At 37.2% G+C, this 21,992-nt stretch overlaps 2 protein-coding genes across 4 annotated transcripts; one reads left to right on the top strand and one right to left on the bottom strand.

Annotated features, from left to right (window-relative positions):
* Positions 1 to 1,510: 1,510 nt before the first annotated feature.
* Positions 1,511 to 10,410, top strand: LOC102809074 (uncharacterized). Of its 2 annotated transcripts, XM_078014214.2 has the most exons (3): positions 1,511 to 1,648; positions 2,749 to 2,871; positions 6,241 to 10,410. In XM_078014214.2, exon 3 carries the CDS (start codon positions 6,263 to 6,265, stop codon positions 9,014 to 9,016), a length of 2,754 nt encoding a protein of 917 aa, XP_077870340.2. In that variant the 5' UTR covers positions 1,511 to 1,648; positions 2,749 to 2,871; positions 6,241 to 6,262; the 3' UTR covers positions 9,017 to 10,410. The 2 variants fall into 2 exon arrangements, with proteins under 2 accessions (XP_077870340.2, XP_006823842.2); XM_006823779.3 differs by lacking the exons at positions 1,511 to 1,648; positions 2,749 to 2,871 and adding an exon at positions 3,507 to 3,720.
* Positions 10,411 to 11,267: 857 nt separating this feature from the next.
* LOC146739300 (uncharacterized) lies at positions 11,268 to 15,332 on the bottom strand. 2 transcript variants are annotated; one of them, XM_085502150.1, is made up of 6 exons: positions 15,146 to 15,332; positions 14,401 to 14,456; positions 13,522 to 13,572; positions 13,032 to 13,146; positions 12,631 to 12,661; positions 11,268 to 11,854 (listed from the first exon to the last, which is right to left on the bottom strand). In XM_085502150.1, the coding sequence occupies exons 3-6, from the start codon at positions 13,556 to 13,558 to the stop codon at positions 11,801 to 11,803; spliced, it is 237 nt and encodes a 78-aa protein (XP_085358276.1). In that variant the 5' UTR covers positions 13,559 to 13,572; positions 14,401 to 14,456; positions 15,146 to 15,332; the 3' UTR covers positions 11,268 to 11,800. The 2 variants fall into 2 exon arrangements, with proteins under 2 accessions (XP_085358276.1, XP_085358275.1); XM_085502149.1 differs by lacking the exon at positions 12,631 to 12,661 and having other exon boundaries at positions 11,614 to 11,854.
* Between the last annotated feature and the right edge of the window lie 6,660 nt (positions 15,333 to 21,992).

Below are 21,992 nucleotides of genomic sequence, written 5' to 3'. Positions count from 1 at the left end.
ATACAATACTATAACACTATCGGTATTACGGCGAAAGGTGATGAGAATAGTAACAGGGAGACACGTGCTGGCTGGAAAACTGCATTCACACTGTTACAAAGAGAATCGTTAAACACTAGTATTCATTCGTAAAATTGTTACGTACAGTCTTATATGAAATTATTCGAACTCTGAGATCGTACTACTATACCTACTTTTTTTCAGAACAAATATACACGGATTTTTTAAATTTTTTCTCAGCTTTTGATGAAAAGTATTTGTGACATATATGATCTGAGTCGCTAACTCTATGGCGAGTTTCAATTTTTTGCTCATCACAAAAAAGTTACAGTGAATATATATATAGTTTACCTTCATACCTATACGACTAATAGTCACGATTATACCGATCCATTCTGTGATGACAGTTGTCTGTATTCACCAAGTGGTTGCTTGGAAACGAGGTATAAGGTGTAACTATAAGTCACGTAATGAACAATAGTCCATTTGTATACAGTGACCTCACCGCTTATATACGGATTAAGCTACACAGTACGCAATTATTTGTTTTTGGACATCTTAATCTTAATATTGGTAAGATTCTGATATCTTTGCCACACGTTTACGTCTCCAAGCACTACAAGGTTGACGCATGCGCAGTACCCAGACGAATATACATCGACATGCTAATGACCGTGACGCGCCATGGATGGGCATTGCCATCGCCAGGAACAAACGGTCAATTCTCAAGTACGTTCCTCTAAAGTGATTTGTAAAGATACATCGCTAATTGGCTATAAATTGAATGCAGACGTCACGTGTATTGTCAGTTATCGATCAACTTGACTGAGTTTGCGAACCATGTGAGCTAAAGAACTACAATAAGAACTGCTTAGTGGTTAAAACCACAATGTTTTGTTATCGTGAACTTGTGTGAACTCGGGATACTTACATATCCTGTATTAAGTTCGACCCCAATTGTTACCTAAACTTACCTCATGGTTGTTAAGTTATTATTAAACATTATTCAGCGGAGGACACGATGATTAAGACTAATAGTCAGATCACATCCACATTATCCAGAAAAGTGCACCTGCTAGGTCGGTTGTTCACTTAATATTCATAATTTAGAGTAATTTCGAATCATCGTGAAATCAAATTGATAAAACCAGGTACACTCAATAATAATAATAATAATAATAATAATAATAATAATAATAATAATAATAATAATAATAATAATAATAATAATAATAATGATTTTACTAACACATAACAACCCTGGGAATGGATGAAAAGGGGAACAATTGAGATGCAAAAAAGGGGAAGGTAAGTGAACGGCGAGAGACCCTAGTGACAAGAGAAAACAAGCGTAAGTGATATGTGTAGGATTCAGTACAATTCTATAGAAAACCGGACTTTGCATTCAGTGACAATGAACGATTTAGAGCGTTTTATCTCATTGTACAAGTATGTGTGCAAACAGGGTGACCTGTCCGTGACGTCACGATAGATGGAGGTCATCGAGGTATATTACAATACAATACTTGTTTGTCCAATACTGAGACATGTTCTGCCTGCATCAGCGGTGTCGTTTTACCAATATCTCGCGAGTGTGTATTATTGATGTTTATCTCGAGAGAAGAACTGTCACCCTTTAAACGGCTAAGTAAGTATTCAATCGTACCAGTGTATTTATTACGGCGTTGATTACGAGAATGATCCATCATATCGCTGTCTCAGTTTTGAATGGGCGTCGACGTCATATTATAAATTATTCGATCACTCTAGTTAATACGCAGCTACGGTTCATTCTGTGCATATAAACTGTGCCGACATCTGACACCGTTGCAGTGTTGTCATGTTATGTTGTCATGTGTTCAAGTAAATAGCTGCCAGGAATGTGTCGATAGCGATGCTTTATTGGCGCAGCCATCCCATATCTGCATGCTTCAGATATTGCATTGTTTTTGTACAAAGGGATGTCTATATAATAAAATCATATGAATAGATATTGCAAACATGTTTGTTTCTACATGCCCACGATCGCGCCATTAAACTGTGGCGTCATTTATTATAAAATACGCTATATTTCGCAAAAAAAAACCGGACATTCATTTTCCGAATAAACATCGAATTCTGAGTGGCATGCCCGCGGTGAATGAACTGTATATTGCTTCGAACTGATTTTTTTTGAAACGGCGAAAATATACATACGTTGCTTAGGCTACCAATAACCGAATAATCAAGTTGATCATGGCTAACACGTTAAGAGAGTGAGACGAATCCTGACACCGACCCACCCGTAAAATTATCACGGCTCGTGAACAAAATTTAATTGCGCCGATGCAGATAGCAACACTACCTGCTAATCCTAAAGACATGTTCCATAGTGTGTCAGTCGTCCAATAATTTCAGTTCCAAAAAAAAAATGCTTACATGTTTACGACTTTGACCGCATGTTGACCCTGTCGTGTTAAATGTACACATTTGACACAATATTATATACTTCAAAATCACATTGCACAATAATGAGACAACATACTACACAGACTATTTCGTTCGGCTTGGTCGCGTTTTTCAATAAATCTCTTTTTAAGTAGCCAATCTTAATAGCGGCCGCCCACTACCCCTCTTGGTACACAGTTTCCACCGAAATGGGCGTGGTGTTTTGACGCAACATATGACTCACCATTGCTTTCTGGTCCACCTTACCCGCCAATCATTCGCCGTAATTCACTCCGTAATATTTTCGTTTTGTTTTGATAGGCTGTGACTGTGTTTTGAGTATTGCCTGGACTTACGTCAACAGGCTGAGTTTGATCAAGCTCCAAGGACGGTGGCAGTCGAAGTGCGACCTTCAGTGGTATTGCGAAAAGTACTAGTACCCAGGTATGTTAATTTCATAACAATTGTTAATATCTTTGGAAACGCACACAAGTGAGAATCAATATTAATGTGAGAATAATGTTCCATTTCAGAATTGGTACACAATTCGGCTAATTAATTCTGATGGAAATGTGCGTCGATTTATTACCCACTTATGATGAACACAATTTCGAGAATATTAATTTTTTAAGACATGCAACTTTTGGTGTTACTTGCATGCTATTGTAAGTGGTCCCGCACTTTTGGCAGCAATAATTATGACACAAACAATTCATGGAAGCAAACACATTTACCCATACCCGCCAACATCATGATGGGTGATCCGGGCTATTTGGGCCCGGGACGGGGTCTTGAAAGTAGTTGCGTTCCAGGTTATTAGTTAAAATGGTTGGTATACATCAATAAAACATATGACATGGTCGGAAATGAAATGTGTACTTTTACGAGCGCCAAAAAAGGTTATGGGAATCCATTGATTATGTATGCTCTTGCAAATCAATGATGGTGATGCTTAAAAACACCCCTCCCGTTTTTCAAAGCCGCTTCCTTTTTACGTCCCGCATGGTGAAAGCAGTGCATATTGGTTATGAATACTCAGTAGATTGGGATTTCTATAGGCATTGTTATACAGTCGCATGACCTTCCCGCCTGTGGATCGGGCGAGCACAGTCTGCGATCCATTTAGACAGCGTCTGTACGCCATCTTGTTATACAAATCCGGTTACTGCCTGTGATGAGACACGGATATTGACATTCAGCTACTCAAGGGACATTTCATCATTCGATTGTATTTCTACACCTTATTGCAGAGATCGCGGTAATAGGCGGTCCCCTCATTGTCTTATGTGTCTGGTGAGTATTATAGTATGGCAGAGCGTGCCGCTGTTTAATAATTATACACGGTAACGCACATGTGTAGCGAAGGCTTGGGCATATTCATTTTGACGGCGGTAGAAAATATGACATGACTGCCGATCCGGTCTCACATCATGGGTGTCCTACGTGGATGTAAAATTGTATTAGATATGTATCGGTATGGACACCATAATAGAACAGACTGCGTGATCAATGACTCTCCAATTTTGCTCAGTTGACAGCTGGTTAATGAGAGCTACATATCAGCCATTTTTTATGTCCGGTCGAAGCTACGGTAATCTGATCTTGAATTGATTAAATCATAGCGACAGTTTCACATGGTGATCCCGGACAATGTAACACTAAACCTGGGCGTCACGTCACACGGCGAAGATTGAGTGTCTAATTCCGTTTGTAGTGCATTCGAAATTAATATATAGGGCAATTAAATTTTTAAATTAAAAAAAAAATAGGAAAAACTCATGTTTAGGTTTGTGACGATTGATGAAATAATATACATTATTCTCACGGGAAAATAAATAATTGCGAATCACCTTGCACAATGTAGAAATAGCAGATTTCACATCCATCAAAGCCATAGGGAGCGCATTACAAATTCATGTCATTCAATACAGGCACACAAAACAACAGTGGCTGAGTGATCAGCGCATGGTTTGACAACTCGCTACCAGGCTAGCCTATTCATGACTAACGTGTTCGGTGCTACCGCTAAACAGCAATGCTGACCCAAGGTCTGTGAACACTTAATACCATACAATGGTTATTGAAAATGGCATTTGGGGGTACTATTCACGTGGCTTCTAAAACGTCGAACTTAAATGAATGCGAAGGTCACATGAGGTTATATTATCACTGTTTGGAGTGGTGTGTACGCGATTATAACAAGTCTGTTATCACCTGATACCATACTTACATCGCGTTTATCACGTGTAAAATAAAAAAAAAAATAATTATAAAAAACAATAATAATTAATAATCTGTGCATAATAAATACTACTAATTTAGATGCAAGTAAGGTATTGAATTAACATGGATTGAACTTGACCGTGTGGAGGTTATAAATAGCTAGTTGCAGAGCAATGCATCGTTTATGGCCCTATACAACGGTGCACATACCCCACTAGTTTACCACGTTCTTTTGGATGGGGGTTATATCGTGGTCGACTCAAGTCATAACAATTGAGTAGAAGTCGTTTAACACAAGACCTATAATCCCAGAGTGTCGCACACAATCGCATTCATCTATCAGACAAAGCCAAGGTGTGTTTGTACGACAAGACTGGTACAATGCGTTGGACTTGTTGACGACAATTTGGTATACTATTATTCCCAACCATTGTATGTTTTAGGTAAAAAAAAAAAAAATACACACATTGCCATATATGGTCATTTATTTACTTAATGATGGTGACTGGTGGAAGTCAAGGTAGCGGATTCATCAGTACATGCTCGTATACATGAGTTTGACCATCATAATTTGAATTAACAAATGAATGACATAACGTGTCTAAATATCTTTGCCTGATATGGGGGCCCCTCTTACCATAGAACTATTGATTTCTGACCCACATGTATATATCATATATTATTCATGCAAACTACATTATAATGAAGTGGATCTGGGAAATAAAGAAAGGTCATGTCAATTGAAAACTATCCGTTTTGCCGTAATAATACATCATATAATGCAACGATTATCTTTTTGTAAAATAAAACAGTTTTCTTCCGAAATTGATTGTTTCTTTAAGGGAAAAAAACTTGAAATAACTTTAGGATTGCCAGTGATGGCAAGATGTTGTTATGTATTGTGTTACACAGAATAAAAGTGATTCGCCTATTACAGGTCAAAAGTAGATGAAATCTGTGCATGATCGAAAATATACTATACAGCGGTCGTTAGTTTGTAATCACAGTCCTTAGTGAGTATCCCGGGGGGGGGGGGGCTACTTCCACATTAAGTGGGTAGTGAGTATCCGGGGGGGGGGGGGCTACTTCCACATTAAGTGGGTAAGGGTGTGCAGCCCACCTCTCGTGAACCATACTCACTTCTAAACCATGTTTTTCTATTTATGTACCCACTTCTAAAGAAAAGTGTTTTCAGCAAAAAAACACACACAAAAAAACACTCAGCTCACAACTTTCGCAACCAGTGAGCGCATCCGGGCGATGCATTTTATTCAGCCTTTTCCGGTATTTGGCTTTGAATATAAGGACATGTGTAAAAGTAAATAAATGCTACACACTTCTTAACCGAAACATTGATAAATGACCACCCACCTCTAAACAAAATAACGTGGTGATTATACCAATAAAGCCCAATGCAAAATGACTGATTATGTAGAACTACCACTTTTAATAAGTCTATATGGTTATAATAATAATAATTACTGTGAGATTTACCTTTTTTCTTCAATGAAAAGACTTGCACATTTCTGACCATATCTTATATGATACCCTGACAAAGGAATGACGCATATATTTTGTTTGATTCCACAGGCTCATTGAATAACAACTAAATATGGAAAACGAAGCCAATGGTCTGGAGGTTGAAACAGCTCCTGCCCCAACTCAGCCATGTGTAACTGCAGAAAGTATGAACGAAATACACTCTTCTAAACTGAACTCAATGTCCTCAAATGAGGTCACAGACAAACTAATTAATGGACAATTGGGACAAGAAAATGATGACAGGGTTTTAGAAGGGGCTGCGGATAATGGTGATGCAATTCCTGTTCGTGGCGCCGACAGCGGTGATCAGATGAACGAAGCTGTGAAGAACGAGAATGGTATAAAAGAAAAAGAAGATGGTCCCGAAACTAGTGTCCAGTTAGAGAAGAATGAAGTAGATATAAAGAGAATAAATGAGAGTGACCAGTCAACTATAACTGAGACTACCATGCAAGACGACCTAATTGTTAACAACTTGAAAACACACTCGGATATCAAACCTACGGAAGAAAGTGCAGCAATCACAAAGGAAGTCTCATCTACCAAAAAAACTGCTACAGCTAACACTGTGGGATCAACACACGATTCATCGACATCCAAAGGAAAGAAAGCATCACCCACTAAGACAGTTTCATCTCGATTATTTGCCCCAACTGCAAGTTCTCAAAACAAACTCAGAGACAAGATCGACAGAGAAGGGCATCCTGAACCAGTTAAAAAAGCAGGTGAACGAACAAGACCTCTCAGTGCCCCACCAAATACATTGTCCAGAACAAGTACACCAAGAACCAGACCAACCACTGCACGCACAGCTCCAGTGTCCCCTACAAAGTCAACAACCAAGAAAACAACTGGTACATGGGGAACTCCACCACCAAGAAAAGCAACCAGTACATGGGGAAAACCACCCCCTCCAAAACAAGCACACGATAAAACACCCCAAACAAAGCCAACGGGTCGCCCATCAAGTGCACATAAAACCGATCGATCTACTAAATGGGAAAGGGAAGTGACTAATGGTAAATCGAAGGTTGGGTCTACTGTGACCAAAAGTTCTGCTACAACAGTCAATGGCTCACCGTCTAGAATTAGTTCTGCAACAACAAAAAGAACTGTAACGACCACACCCACACAGCGAGTTAGTTCCACTCCAACCACAGTCAGAACCAAGACTCTGACAACGCAATCAGAAATGGGACCAGATGGAAAAGTGCGTAACACAAAAACCACCAGTTTAACAAAGGGTGGGCCTCCACGAAAGGCAGGCAGCATAACTACTACCCGAACTGTCATAACGAAGGAAAGTCAAGGACCACAAACAGTAACCACAACCCAAAAAGGAGTGATGTCTCCCAGACACAAATCCTCGCTTTCATCCCCAAGGAAAATGCCTCCTCAAAGTCCATCACACAATAAAAGTGATTTCCACCCAGAGTCATTGACGCTTTCTCCAAGACATGCAGTCAAGTCAGAACCAGGATCTCCCAAACCATCTATGTCACCAGGAAGATATCCAATTCATGAGTATCATGAGTTAGGACGCTCTGATGCAATTGTCAATAAATTGAATGAGTTTCGAAACAACAAAATATTTACTGATCTTATTCTTAAAGTTGGTAAAAATGATATATACTGTCATCGCATGATGATGGCTGCCTGCAGTGACTACTTCAGAGAGACACTTTCGTGTACTTTCTCCGCGAGTACAGATATCATTGACATAAGGGGTGTTCAAGGAAGTGTTTTACAGACTATAGTTGACTATGCTTATACATCCAAGGTTTCTGTTCCAAAACGAGAAGTGAATTCAATTCTAGAGGCAGCAAACCTGTTTCAGATTGATACACTCAGCGAGGCTTGTAATGATTTTGTTACCAATGGTGAACTAGCACAGATAATGAACCAACCAAAACCCACAGTGCCAGAGATAGTTAAACAGGCAGAATGTCTTGTTCCTGAAGCAGAATATAAAGATGGTAGTAAAAAGGAAGTAGATGTACCTGTAGTTGAAATGTCTAGAAGATCACCCACCTTCGATTTCTATGACCATCACCACAACAATAAAATTCTACACACATTGCATGAATTCCGGCCAACTAGTCAATTTGCTGATGTTATCTTAAAGTCTGGCCATGAAATTCTACCATGTCACAGGGCGTTGCTGTCAGCGTGTAGTGATTATTTCTTATCTATGTTCACAGAAAAAAAGAGATCTGATACTGTGGCCATTACAGAGATCAAAGGTGATGTGCTTAAGAAACTCATTGATTACATTTATACATCCAAGATTGCCTTCACTGAAAGGGATTTATACAGGGTCTTTGAAGCGGCAAAGAAGTTGCTAATCAGTGATGCATCTCAAGCCTGCTTCTCTGTAATGGCTAAAATACTGAATTCCTCAACTTGTCTCAAGACCTTAAAAGTAGCTGACACAGCTGGAAACACTGACTTAGCGCATAAGTCTCGCGAATATGCACTTTCGCGTTTTGTGGAAGCATGCCAGTTTGAGTACTTTCCACACATTAGCAAAGAGCGATTGGTCGACCTTGTTTCATCAGATGAGCTATGTGTTCCAAAAGAAGAATTAGTGTTTGTAGCAATCATGAGCTGGGTAGATCACGATGCTGAGAATCGTCAAACACTCTTGCCAGAGCTCTTGCCATTAATCAGATTCAAGCATATTTCCGAATCATTCATTTCTGATGACATACTTGTTCATCAATACATTAAGAACAATGCTGAACTAATGGACCAGATAGAGAAGTTAAAGATGGTGGACTCTGGGCAGCGCAAATATGGTGGCTCTATGCTAAAAACTGATTGAAAGAATTAACTTTGTGTGCTCACTAGTAAAGGAACTCACAATATGATTCGATGAATCGGCCGTCTTTGATTTACCCAAATACTAATGTGCTATGTTCTTTAGTTCATTGCTATTGGGGACACATTTCTTAATTTAACTGATTGTCGTTTGGGTGAACAACTGTTTTGGATTAGTAATAGTAGCCGTGTTACATGTATGAAGTAGATCAATGATATTGCTCCATGTGATTTCAATAGTTTCAACTACTGTAACTGTTTTCGATAAATTTAGATGCACAGATTAGGCAGTTGTGGATGTCACAAGCGGTATACGGCTTTGTGTAAATATATAACTATAACATTTTGTAAATTGTAACTGATTCTGCTTATCATTATCATTGAAATCGCACATGGTAACCACTCTATTTTGTCGAGACGAAAACACAAACAAACACAAAACTCTGATTCCAATTACTTATCTTGTATTATACATTTGTGGGCATAAGCAGCCCTAATTTACACTTGAAAATTATCTGTCTTAGCGAAATCATGAATCTTCATTCCATTTTATTTTTTAATTGGTTGAGCAATTTAAATAATTGTTTACATTATTATAACATAGAGAATTGTTCGATGTTTGAGTGTGGTTTCCCACTCTGATTTGTGATGAATCTTTACATTTTCATTTAAAACAGGAACACTGATTTTAGTGTAGGGAATGCCAATAGTTTTCGTTGTACGTTACATAGACATTGCATTGGGAATTAAAAAAATATATGAATCATTAATCATACAAAAAAAAACACTTCTTAATTAAAATATACATCACGCTACCTTTGGTGTCGATTCGATCGAATTTTATAAAATTATTATTAAACCGGTATTAGTGAGTTACGCATGGAAATTTCAAACTTTGCTGTAATATCGGATCGGATCGTAAATTTCAGTGTAATATAAAATAACGACGACTCTCCAAAGTTCTAATTAAAATCCCATTCTACTGGGACGTTGAAGAGTTGTTATTATTTTTTACTACACTGAAAGTATTAAACCAGTAATTTAATTAACCGTGACGATCTCGTTTACCCCTTATGAGGCAAAGTCAATGTAAAATGTCATGGGGATGACGGGATTAGGTTTAAATTGTCAGTGAATTGAGTTAATCGCGTCTGTCAATTCATTAAACACATATCGTAGTAGCATTTAAATGTTACAGTAAAATGTATTTCACGCATTTAGTAAATGAATGAAGCTAGCACCGAGAAAAATATCCTATCATCATGGAAATGTATTTGTATATGTTCAAGTTGTATCCTTTTCTCATTGGAATCGTATATGTAACTATTTGAATCTTTTCAAGTGTATGTAAAGAACTGTTATTGTGGTTGCAAATGTAGAATACATTATTTTTGGTTACCTAGTTTTGCTTTAAGTAGTATGAGTGCGATGAAAACAAAATTAATGATATGCATGTCCGATAGAGGGAGACAACCCCACTCCCATCCCATGACTTCTAATATAAGAACCTCTTGCTCAGCCTTCAAACTTAGCGTGGTATTACAATACTATGGTGTACTTGCAAGCTTCACCCAGAGATACGTTGTGCTATATTCTAATTTACCGGCACCACTTCCATGTACAATAGTAATCTCAATAATCAAAAAAATCCCAGACCCAATGTGCTACAATGTTTCCTTTGTCCATGGCTGAGCTGTTCACTTAGAGTAAATGTGATATCCAAGAACAAGAGCGGCATACCGAAAGTGTAATTTTGTTTTGGTGGCATTTTGACAAGTATCTTGTTTCACGTAACAACTACCCTAATTAGTCATATAACTAATTAATTAATTATGATTTTATTTTATGTTTGACATTATCCCCGACTATATATTTATTACGAATGTTTCACTTGAAACAGCGTTACGGACATTCACAATCTAACATCAATCACAGTTTCTAAAAATATAAACAGCTAATTTGCACAAAGAATAAATTCGTAAATAAATGGTTATCAAAAGCTACCAAACCCGCGTAGAAATTTGAGCCGAAATTTAATTGCGGGTGAAAACAACATACAAACACAGGACTAAATATTAAGGTTGTATTGACTGTATAAGTCATCTAAAATTATTCAAATGAAGTCGAATCGATGATGATGTGCACAATTCGCACGATATAATGTTCCGAGGCCAAGGTTCAGGTGGTTCGATAAAAGAAATATGATACAACTAGAATACAATTGGGATTAAACAACAACTTTTCTGTACGATACATTGTGATTCTTATATTTTATTTTATGCTATGAAATATGTAATCCAAAATTCACATTCACCATGATTAACTCTACAAGCCCGTCTATAATCCGAAATATTATAAATTGTAAATGTTTACACAATTAACGTTATGTCGCTATGTTGAAACATATAACATAATGATAGAAATCTGTTTATATCCGTTAGCAAAAGCGACGAAAAACTGTAGAAATATAATTTCCGCCAAACCATTCTTTGAGTCACAATATACGCCCTCAACGGTATACCATGTCAGTAAAGTGATTGCACTACATTTGGGAGTGCCCTGCTCCCTGATACTACATGTATAAGAACAAAAACTACATAATTCCGTAAATATCAATGCAGTTTATACGGTCATTCCATTGGAGTAAGTCGAATGCTTTACCCCGAGATCCCGAAAACTTGGTAAAATTGCTTTATCTTCTCCGGAACCCTTGATTCGTGTTCTTTTTGTTTTCATATAATGGCGACGCATTCGTGACGATATCCACTCGTTCCGTTCCCGATCTGCTCTAGCTTCGACTCTTATGGTCCAACTGATCTTTGAAATTGGCGTACGAGACAAACTGAAAAAAAGACACCAAGAAATACATTATACAATGTCAGTGCTGTTGTGAAAAATGCATCACACCTCAGTATTTTTTTACTCGCGGAGTAACGAATTATGTCATAGTGACGTTACAGAGTTAGGTATATAAATGGGGTAATACTATTTCATAGTACGATGCAATATGGGCCGAATGACTGACACATGTAATATATCTACTATGGTTCTACTATGGTACTTATATAATCATAACAAAAAAAGTAATTATATTTTATATTCTACGGCCAGCATGATTTCAATTGTTATATCATAAATGTAATTCGACATGAATAACATAACATAATTATTCTCTGACATACATTTAAATTCCCTGAAGGATATTCTCGTTTCAAATTATCAATATATCGCATGTCTAGCACGTACTTCTATAAAACAGGTTATGAATGCATAACGGGTCGAGCTCGAGGGAACATAATCTGCTCAAATGTGAGCATTTTATTCCACATCCGTAAACTGAACGAGCATGTGGATCAGGTTCAACGCACTCTGAGAACGAAGGGTAATATTATGCGGCCTCAAGGGGGCGCTATGCCATAAACGAAGTTATCTCGCTGGGCACTCGTACTATTCTTACAGATCTGCTCATGACTTGAGATATAATTATGAGCCGAGTTTTATTTAACTCTTATGTATATTATGTGATTAAAAGTTAATGCTACTACAACAATTAAAACAAATTCACGTCAAAAACATTTGTGTGCAAGTAGATATAGTTATATGTGCTTTATACGTTACCTTCTTTCGATTTAATGATACGTTCGCCACACTGGATAGAAGAAGATTAACAAAACAGAAGCAACATTAACATAACAATGCATTAAGACAGCTCATATTTACACATACAAAAACACCGTGACGTCATCAGCAATAAGGCGAAGCCAAGTGCATGATTAAAATATAACCTTGACTTATTAAACCTTACGTTTCGCATGGAAGTTGAACATGCACTGTAATTACTACATTATGATTTATTTATCTGTAATTATTTACAATCAAACTATGAATGACTGGTGCAATTAATATATTTTCTCCTCGTTAATCATCACTGAAACCCTATATAACCACACATAATGTGGCACTGTACATGAGCACGTGGTTATATGTCAAAGTATGGCAACTCGAAGGTGGAAAAATACCGTTTAAGATTGTAAAATAACGCCATGGCCACCAAAATTAGGAGTCCAAGGCCTATGGCCCCAGCTATCAGCTGACTGGTTCGGCTATCCACGCCCAGTGCACTACTGAGACTATCTACAAAATGAATAAATAAATAAATAAATACATAAACAAATAAATAAAGAAAGAAAGAAAGAAAGAAAGAAAGAAAGAAAGAAAGAAAGAAAGAAAGAAAGAAAGAAAGAAAGAAAGAAAGAAAGAAAGAAAGAAAGAAAGAAAGAAAGAAAGAAAGAAAGAAAGAAAGAAAGAAAGAAAGAAAGAAAGAAAGAAAAAAAATAGTACGTCGCTTTGAACGTTGATGGCGCTATGACCCCGAAATTAAGACCAAACTCATACTACATTATTAACAGTTCCAAATGTACATTACACTTGAATAACAGAAAACGCATTCTCAGTGTTGATTGCTTTATACTGAGGACCATTTTCAGCCATTTAAATTAAATCACCTACCTGCGCCTTGGGTGACAGTCGGACTCGTTGTCGCCATGGCGACGATAATCTCTAAGAAAAATAAGAGTAAACATGAGCATATAACAAAGAAGTAGGCCAACCCTACAATATTTACTATTAATAGGCACCCGAAGCAGGACACTGCATTGTGAAATTTGTTGTTTGTGGTTCAATAGAATGTCATGTTGTCATGTTTATCGTGTTTCAATCCTCACGTGTCATACCATATACTTAAAAAAATGTAGCACGACATTAAAATATTTGACTTTTAAATTATTTGTAAATGTAATAGCGCACAAAACCGTGACCCGATATTACGTTGAACAGTTGTTCCAAGTATTACTTTACAACTTTTAATAACTATTCTAGATGTTGTCATTCTAGATTAATTGTAAAATAATCTAAACTTGATTACAATACTGTGTATATCTGTAACATAGCAATCACTGAGTTTTTGAAATGCTCGCAAAAATATGAGTAAAAGAATCGTCCAGTACAAACCGAATTCTTCCAATACCAAGACGTTGGCATGAAGACGACTCTGAGGGTTGCCAAACTGAATTTTACTGACAGACTGACAGTGCCTCACTCAATCACCGACTGACTCAAATCATTGTTTTGAAACCTGATAACGCTTTTAATTTAGCGGTGTTCCAATACAGTTGACTGCCACACATTGGGGAATGTAGACTAATTTCTAAATCACATACGGCAAATCTAAAACTGGCAAGCATTTTATTTATAGATTGTCTCCAAAATAATATTTTTAAATCGCACAAAGCGCCTTTCCCTCAATCTACACCTTATACAAATACAATTTCAAGTCAATAAGGGTGTGCCACACATAATTACGGTGACCTGAAACTATGTGTAACAAACCTTTTCTGCACTTTCTTATTTCTGACGCAGCTTACAATAAAACGACAAATGGTGACCTAGAAATAAAATATAAAAAGGTTAGAGATCTCAACATATGGCACAATAAGAGCGTTTAAGCGAAATATACGTGTTTTTTTTTAAAGACTTACATGAGACTATATATGTTTGGCATTACAGGTGATAGTATGAATTGCAAAGATAAAAATCGGTAGTGTTTACAACCTGAGATTTTATTTTGAGATTATGTCGAATAGAGACATGCGCGTTGGAAAATATGATGAATTAATTGACAGCTGTTGGCGGTGTGTCATGCATAAAACGATGAAATAAGGTCACGCTGTGAGTGTGAATAATTGGGGTAAAACATCACGTTTATAAAATATACATCAAATATTGTATGAATTACAATCGCGGTGACAACATGGTAAAAATCATAATATATTTGCCATTACTATACACTGACCGTGTACGAGAATGCGCATGCTTCTGTCGTATGTCGTTTATGGGCAGTTGACATTGTTTCTATGGTTACTACTCATATACATTAGTTCACATTGAATGATTTATTTTCGTTGGATGCATTTAATTCACGTGTCTCATTTCTCTGCTTGAAACACAGCGACTAAATTGCTGAATTACAATGGAATCAATCTAATAGCGACAATGCAACTAGTCTTTACTGTTCGGAATATCATGTTATAGCACTAGATAATGAGTCTTCGAGAGTTGTCAGCTATGTACTCACCGTAATTGCGTCGTTAGTGTCGTTACTGTCGAAAATCCCACGCAGCGCACTAGCAATCGTATATGATATAAAGAAAGACACTTGTTCGAGTGTTCGTCATGGTAGAGAGGTCACATGACAAATACATAACAGGCAACGTTGGTACTTTGATAAATCTCCTATTGGGTGGTATTAGATTTGAACAGCCTTTAGATACAGCGGGTTTCAAATGAAATACACACTAAAGGAGGTCACGCAAACATACGTCAGCCATTCATGGCGCTGCATGTGACCTTAGAGAAAACAGCCATGTATTGATGAATTCACAATGGCAGGGATTTTTACTGAATAAAACTAAATTCAATTCAAAGTGGCAGTGTGAAGTAAAATACGCTAAAATAACAATAGAACACATTGATTCCGCTAGCGTGAACGTAAAACCAAAGAATATATGCTCAAAATAATGAAATTAACTTCAGTAAAAATAGTTTTACAATATATTAACTCCCAGTGCCCGATAGGTCGTTGCGACGGCGTACTGTCTGATCCAAAATCCAAAAGGTTTAGAACAGAATCAGCGAACTTCTTTGTGTGGAGTCCGGTCAAACCCTGATGACAGCCATGTTTGTTTTTTCATCTTATTTGTTTTTTAATATATTATTAGAATATATCAAAACGGAGCGATAGAAGTAGCTATACGATCTTCAATAGACCAATTACATTAAACAGCGTTTTGACAATTCTTACACACTGGAAAAAATGACTTAGAATGACAAAATAAAGAATTAACATATATTACAGCACAGTAAGCCCGGTTATAACATACTGCTGAAAGTAAAATGGCGATGTGCCTTAATTATGAGGTGACCATGATGTAATAAATAATTTATAGCATTATGAGTTGTTCGTTAGTATCACCCCAGGATAAGGTGTATAACCAAAGAAATTCTATAACGCCCATCAAATGTCAGCCGTGGTAACAAAATGTGTTTTTGGTATCGGGTACACGTGGAAATAGCAACTGGAAATGTCGACATCTTAAAACGAAAAAGAGAACAAATGTAACTGCACTGTCCTATTATAGGCATTACTATTTCGATATTATTGAGTTCACATTAGCGCAGCGCCCTCTCGAGTTCATTATAGTTATTGTATCCTCGGGGGGGGGGGGGCGGACATCCGGGCATTTTCTACCGCCTGGCATCCTTCGCGGTAAAAACAAAGACCACAAACTCACAGAAAACGGTACTTTGCGATGGTTGTTGAGAGTGCCCTGAACAGTGTAACAAGATTAGCCCTACGTGTGTAACATATATGAATTTGGTTGTTCTGGATTACTTCAAAGTTGAGTTTGTTTTGTTTTCTCGAGTTTTCACTGGCTCCACAGGCGTTCCACAGCAGTGCGCACAAAGCCCATAGAAATACGTGGTACAGTGGTGCGCGTCTTAGCAACGTAGAACGTCCGTGACGTAGCTCCGCCCCTCTCTCGTTGTTGTTATTGTTACTTCTTCAGCCATGTTATTAATAAACCAGTAGTGGCATTGTTACACATAGTTATTGCCTCTATCGCCTGTCACAGTAACAATACGGCGCCGCTACCAACAAGGTAACTCTGTATCTGATTAATCAATCTGATTAAGTCAAGCTTAGCGCCCTCTTACTTCACTTGTTTTTGGCTGGTAAACTAAAATAAATGTGCGCGATAGCGCCCTCTGTGTTGGTATAATGAACTTTTCTTGGACTGGGTTGGTTTCAGGAGTGTAAATTCGTCGTTATATTAAGGCTGTACAGCACTAAAACGTTACCATACATCAGTAATATCCATATGACAGTTTGTTATCAGTTGGAATTGAGAGTCATTGTCGGCAATATTGTAGTCACATAGTTTTATTTTTTATTTGAAGGCCAACATAGAGAAAATTGCAAAAACTCTTCTCATTTAGACGTCAACCGCCAACTACCTGTTGAATATTTCAAAATATTCACTTCCGCCAACTGACTACCTGTTGAATGTTTCAAAATATTCACTTCCGCCAACTGACTACCTGTTGAATGTTTCAAAATATTCACTTCTGCCAACTGACTACCTGTTGAATATTTCAAACTATTCACTTTCGCCAACTGACTAACTGTTGAATGTTTCAAAATATTCACTTCTGCCAACTGACTACCTGTTGAATATTTCAAACTATTCACTTTCGCCAACTGACTACCTGTTGAATGTTTCAAAATATTCACTTCCGCCAACTGACTACCTGTTGAATGTTTCAAAATATTCACTTCCGCCAACTGACTACCTGTTGAATGTTTCAAAATATTCACTTTCGCCAACTGACTACCTGTTGAATATTTCAAACTATTCACTTTCGCCAACTGACTACCTGTTGAATGTTTCAAAATATTCACTTCCGCCAACTGACTACCTGTTGAATGTTTCAAAATATTCACTTTCGCCAACTGACTACCTGTTGAATATTTCAAACTATTCACTTTCGCCAACTGACTACCTGTTGAATATTTCAAACTATTCACTTTCGCCAACTGACTACCTGTTGAATGTTTCAAAATATTCACTTCCGCCAACTGACTACCTGTTGAATGTTTCAAAATATTCACTTCCGCCAACTGACTACCTGTTGAATGTTTCAAAATATTCACTTTCGCCAACTGACTACCTGTTGAATATTTCAAACTATTCACTTTCGCCAACTGACTACCTGTTGAATGTTTCAAAATATTCACTTCCGCCAACTGACTACCTGTTGAATGTTTCAAAATATTCACTTTCGCCAACTGACTACCTGTTGAATATTTCAAACTATTCACTTTCGCCAACTGACTACCTGTTGAATGTTTCAAAATATTCACTTCCGCCAACTGACTACCTGTTGAATGTTTCAAAATATTCACTTCCGCCAACTGACTACCTGTTGAATGTTTCAAAATATTCGCTTTCGCCAACTGACTACCTGTTGAATGTTTCAAAATATTCACTTTCGCCAACTGACTACCTGTTGAATGTTTCAAAATATTCACTTTCGCCAACTGACTACCTGTTGAATATTTCAAACTATTCACTTTCGCCAACTGACTACCTGTTGAATGTTTCAAAATATTCACTTCCGCCAACTGACTACCTGTTGAATGTTTCAAAATATTCACTTCCGCCAACTGACTACCTGTTGAATGTTTCAAAATATTCACTTTCGCCAACTGACTACCTGTTGAATGTTTCAAAATATTCACTTTCGCCAACTGACTACCTGTTGAATGTTTCAAAATACTCACTTTCGCCAACTGACTACCTGTTGAATGTTTCAAAATATTCACTTTCGCCAACTGACTACCTGTTGAATGTTTCAAAATATTCACTTCCGCCAACTGACTACCTGTTGAATGTTTCAAAATATTCACTTCCGCCAACTGACTACCTGTTGAATGTTTCAAAATATTCACTTCCGCCAACTGACTACCTGTTGAATGTTTCAAAATATTCACTTCCGCCAACTGACTACCTGTTGAATGTTTCAAAATATTCACTTCCGCCAACTGACTACCTGTTGAATGTTTCAAAATATTCACTTCCGCCAACTGACTACCTGTTGAATGTTTCAAAATATTCACTTCCGCCAACTAACTCCCTGTTGAATGTTTCAAAATATTCACTTCCGCCAACTGACTACCTGTTGAATGTTTCAAAATATTCACTTCCGCCAACTGACTACCTGTTGAATGTTTCAAAATATTCACTTCCGCCAACTGACTACCTGTTGAATGTTTCAAAATATTCACTTTCGCCAACTGACTACCTGTTGAATATTTCAAACTATTCACTTTCGCCAACTGACTACCTGTTGAATGTTTCAAAATATTCACTTCCGCCAACTGACTCCCTGTTGAATATTTCAAAATATTCACTTCCGCCAACTGGCTACCTGTTGAATATTTCAAAATATTCACTTCCGCCAACTAACTCCCTGTTGAATGTTTAAAAATATTCACTTCCGCCAACTGACTACCTGTTGAATGTTTCAAAATATTCACTTCCGCCAACTGACTACCTGTTGAATATTTCAAACTATTCACTTTCGCCAACTGACTACCTGTTGAATGTTTCAAAATATTCACTTCCGCCAACTGACTACCTGTTGAATGTTTCAAAATATTCACTTTCGCCAACTGACTACCTGTTGAATGTTTCAAAATATTCACTTTCGCCAACTGACTACCTGTTGAATATTTCAAAATATTCACTTCCGCCAACTGACTACCTGTTGAATGTTTCAAAATATTCACTTCCGCCAACTGACTACCTGTTGAATATTTCAAAATATTCACTTTCGCCAACTGACTACCTGTTGAATATTTCAAACTATTCACTTTCGCCAACTGACTACCTGTTGAATGTTTCAAAATATTCACTTCCGCCAACTGACTACCTGTTGAATGTTTCAAAATATTCACTTTCGCCAACTGACTACCTGTTGAATATTTCAAACTATTCACTTTCGCCAACTGACTACCTGTTGAATGTTTCAAAATATTCACTTCCGCCAACTGACTACCTGTTGAATATTTCAAACTATTCACTTTCGCCAACTGACTACCTGTTGAATGTTTCAAACTATTCACTTTCGCCAACTGACTACCTGTTGAATGTTTCAAACTATTCACTTTCGCCAACTGACTACCTGTTGAATGTTTCAAAATATTCACTTTCGCCAACTGACTACCTGTTGAATGTTTCAAAATATTCACTTCCGCCAACTGACTACCTGTTGAATGTTTCAAAATATTCACTTCCGCCAACTAACTCCCTGTTGAATGTTTCAAAATATTCACTTCCGCCAACTGACTACCTGTTGAATGTTTCAAAATATTCACTTTCGCCAACTGACTACCTGTTGAATGTTTCAAAATATTCACTTCCGCCAACTAACTCCCTGTTGAATGTTTCAAAATATTCACTTCCGCCAACTGACTACCTGTTGAATGTTTCAAAATATTCACTTCCGCCAACTGACTACCTGTTGAATGTTTCAAAATATTCACTTCCGCCAACTGACTACCTGTTCAATGTTTCAAAATATTCACTTCCGCCAACTGACTACCTGTTGAATGTTTCAAAATATTCACTTCCGCCAACTGACTACCTGTTGAATGTTTCAAAATATTCACTTCCGCCAACTGACTACCTGTTGAATGTTTCAAAATATTCACTTCCGCCAACTGACTACCTGTTGTATGTTTCAAAATATTCACTTCCGCCAACTGACTACCTGTTGAATGTTTCAAAATATTCACTTCCGCCAACTGACTACCTGTTGAATGTTTCAAAATATTCACTTCCGCCAACTGACTACCTGTTGAATGTTTCAAAATATTCACTTCCGCCAACTGACTACCTGTTGAATATTTCAAAATATTCACTTCCGCCAACTGACTACCTGTTGAATGTTTCAAAATATTCACTTCCGCCAACTGACTACCTGTTGAATGTTTCAAAATATTCACTTCCGCCAACTGACTACCTGTTGAATATTTCAAAATATTCACTTCCGCCAACTGACTACCTGTTGAATGTTTCAAAATATTCACTTTCGCCAACTGACTACCTGTTGAATATTTCAAAATATTCACTTCCGCCAACTGACTACCTGTTGAATGTTTCAAAATATTCACTTCCGCCAACTGACTACCTGTTGAATGTTTCAAAATATTCACTTTCGCGAGACAGCGGATAGTAGTTGTCGGCATATATAACATTGTGAATTACAGTAAGCAGCTTCTTGACAGCAACACGTTGACAACAAGTTCCGAGGCCGCATCTGCTCCAATTGAAAACACCAGTAGTTTATAACACCCTGGTTCACTGCTTTCTTGTAACATTGTAAAGTAATGGTTGTTTACGAATTATTTTATGGCAATGCGAAACTCTAAACCTTGACCTGAACCCTGAATCTATTATGAGAACACCATTACTGAGTTTATTTCTATACTGACAAACCTGCACGAGGTGTTCCAATCTATCAGTACATGATTATATTCCCTGACATTGTTCCTTTTACAACAGTCTAAAATCTAAACTCGGCGTTTTTGTTGAAATTCATCAAGTTTAAAAGGCAATGTATAGTATGATAATACCATGGACAGACAAACTTGCCATTTACTAAACCCTAAACAACACACACAAATGCTCATCAAATGACTTTCCACTAAAGAACACACTATCTTTTTACGTTTATACACGCACGGCAAGGTGATATGTTCATGGATGTGTAACAGTTGAAAAAGTAACATAACATAGCTCTGTTGTTCTAGGAGAACATTGTGGAAAACAATGTACACCAATAAGACAAAACGCAATTACCCCCCCCCCCCAATAGTTTGGTTCTTGCTATTATGAACATGCCAACCGAACTTCCTCAAACAAATTGTCCACAAAAACGATGTATACCACAAACATTATAGCAATCGAACTAATAGTTTAAAAGAAGAATTTGAAAAAAAAAATGACCGCAAATGATATTGAAAAATATTCGCTTAAAATGAAAAATTGAGAATATCGTCACGAAATGAACAAATCTGACAGAGGTCCACCCAAGGTACCTACGTATAAAATAACGAATAAATCTGGCTTGTAGCTTTCAAGAAGAGGTCGAAAATGCAATTATTGAAGGACGAACGACAGATGACAACATACATTTAACTATATGAAAAGCTCCGCTCTGCCATGGAATTAGGCTCAAAGATAAACAAAATGTCTACTGTAAGTACAGATATCTGAAATTCAGTCTTCAAATACACTCAAACTATAAAATTTTGCATTGAGAAACCTATTAAACATTGAAGATGAAAATATGCCCTA

This window comes from Saccoglossus kowalevskii, chromosome 8, assembly GCF_978046115.1.
Source record: "Saccoglossus kowalevskii chromosome 8, keSacKowa6.1, whole genome shotgun sequence".
Lineage (NCBI taxonomy): Eukaryota > Metazoa > Hemichordata > Enteropneusta > Harrimaniidae > Saccoglossus > Saccoglossus kowalevskii.
This window is presented reverse-complemented; position numbering and strand designations above follow the sequence as displayed.

Excerpts from the sequence above, each read along its gene's own strand:
- LOC102809074 (XM_078014214.2), top strand. The coding sequence starts at position 6,263 with ATGGAAAACGAAGCCAATGGTCTGGAGGTTGAAACAGCTCCTGCCCCA.
- LOC146739300 (XM_085502149.1), bottom strand. The coding sequence starts at position 13,558 with ATGGCGACAACGAGTCCGACTGTCACCCAAGGCGCAG. Across the intron at positions 13,147-13,521 it reads GACTGTCACCCAAGGCGCAG|ATAGTCTCAGTAGTGCACTG; the intron begins GTAGGTGATTTA and ends TTCATTTTGTAG. Across the intron at positions 11,855-13,031 it reads TTATTTTACAATCTTAAACG|TTTGTCTCGTACGCCAATTT; the intron begins GTATTTTTCCAC and ends TCTTTTTTTCAG.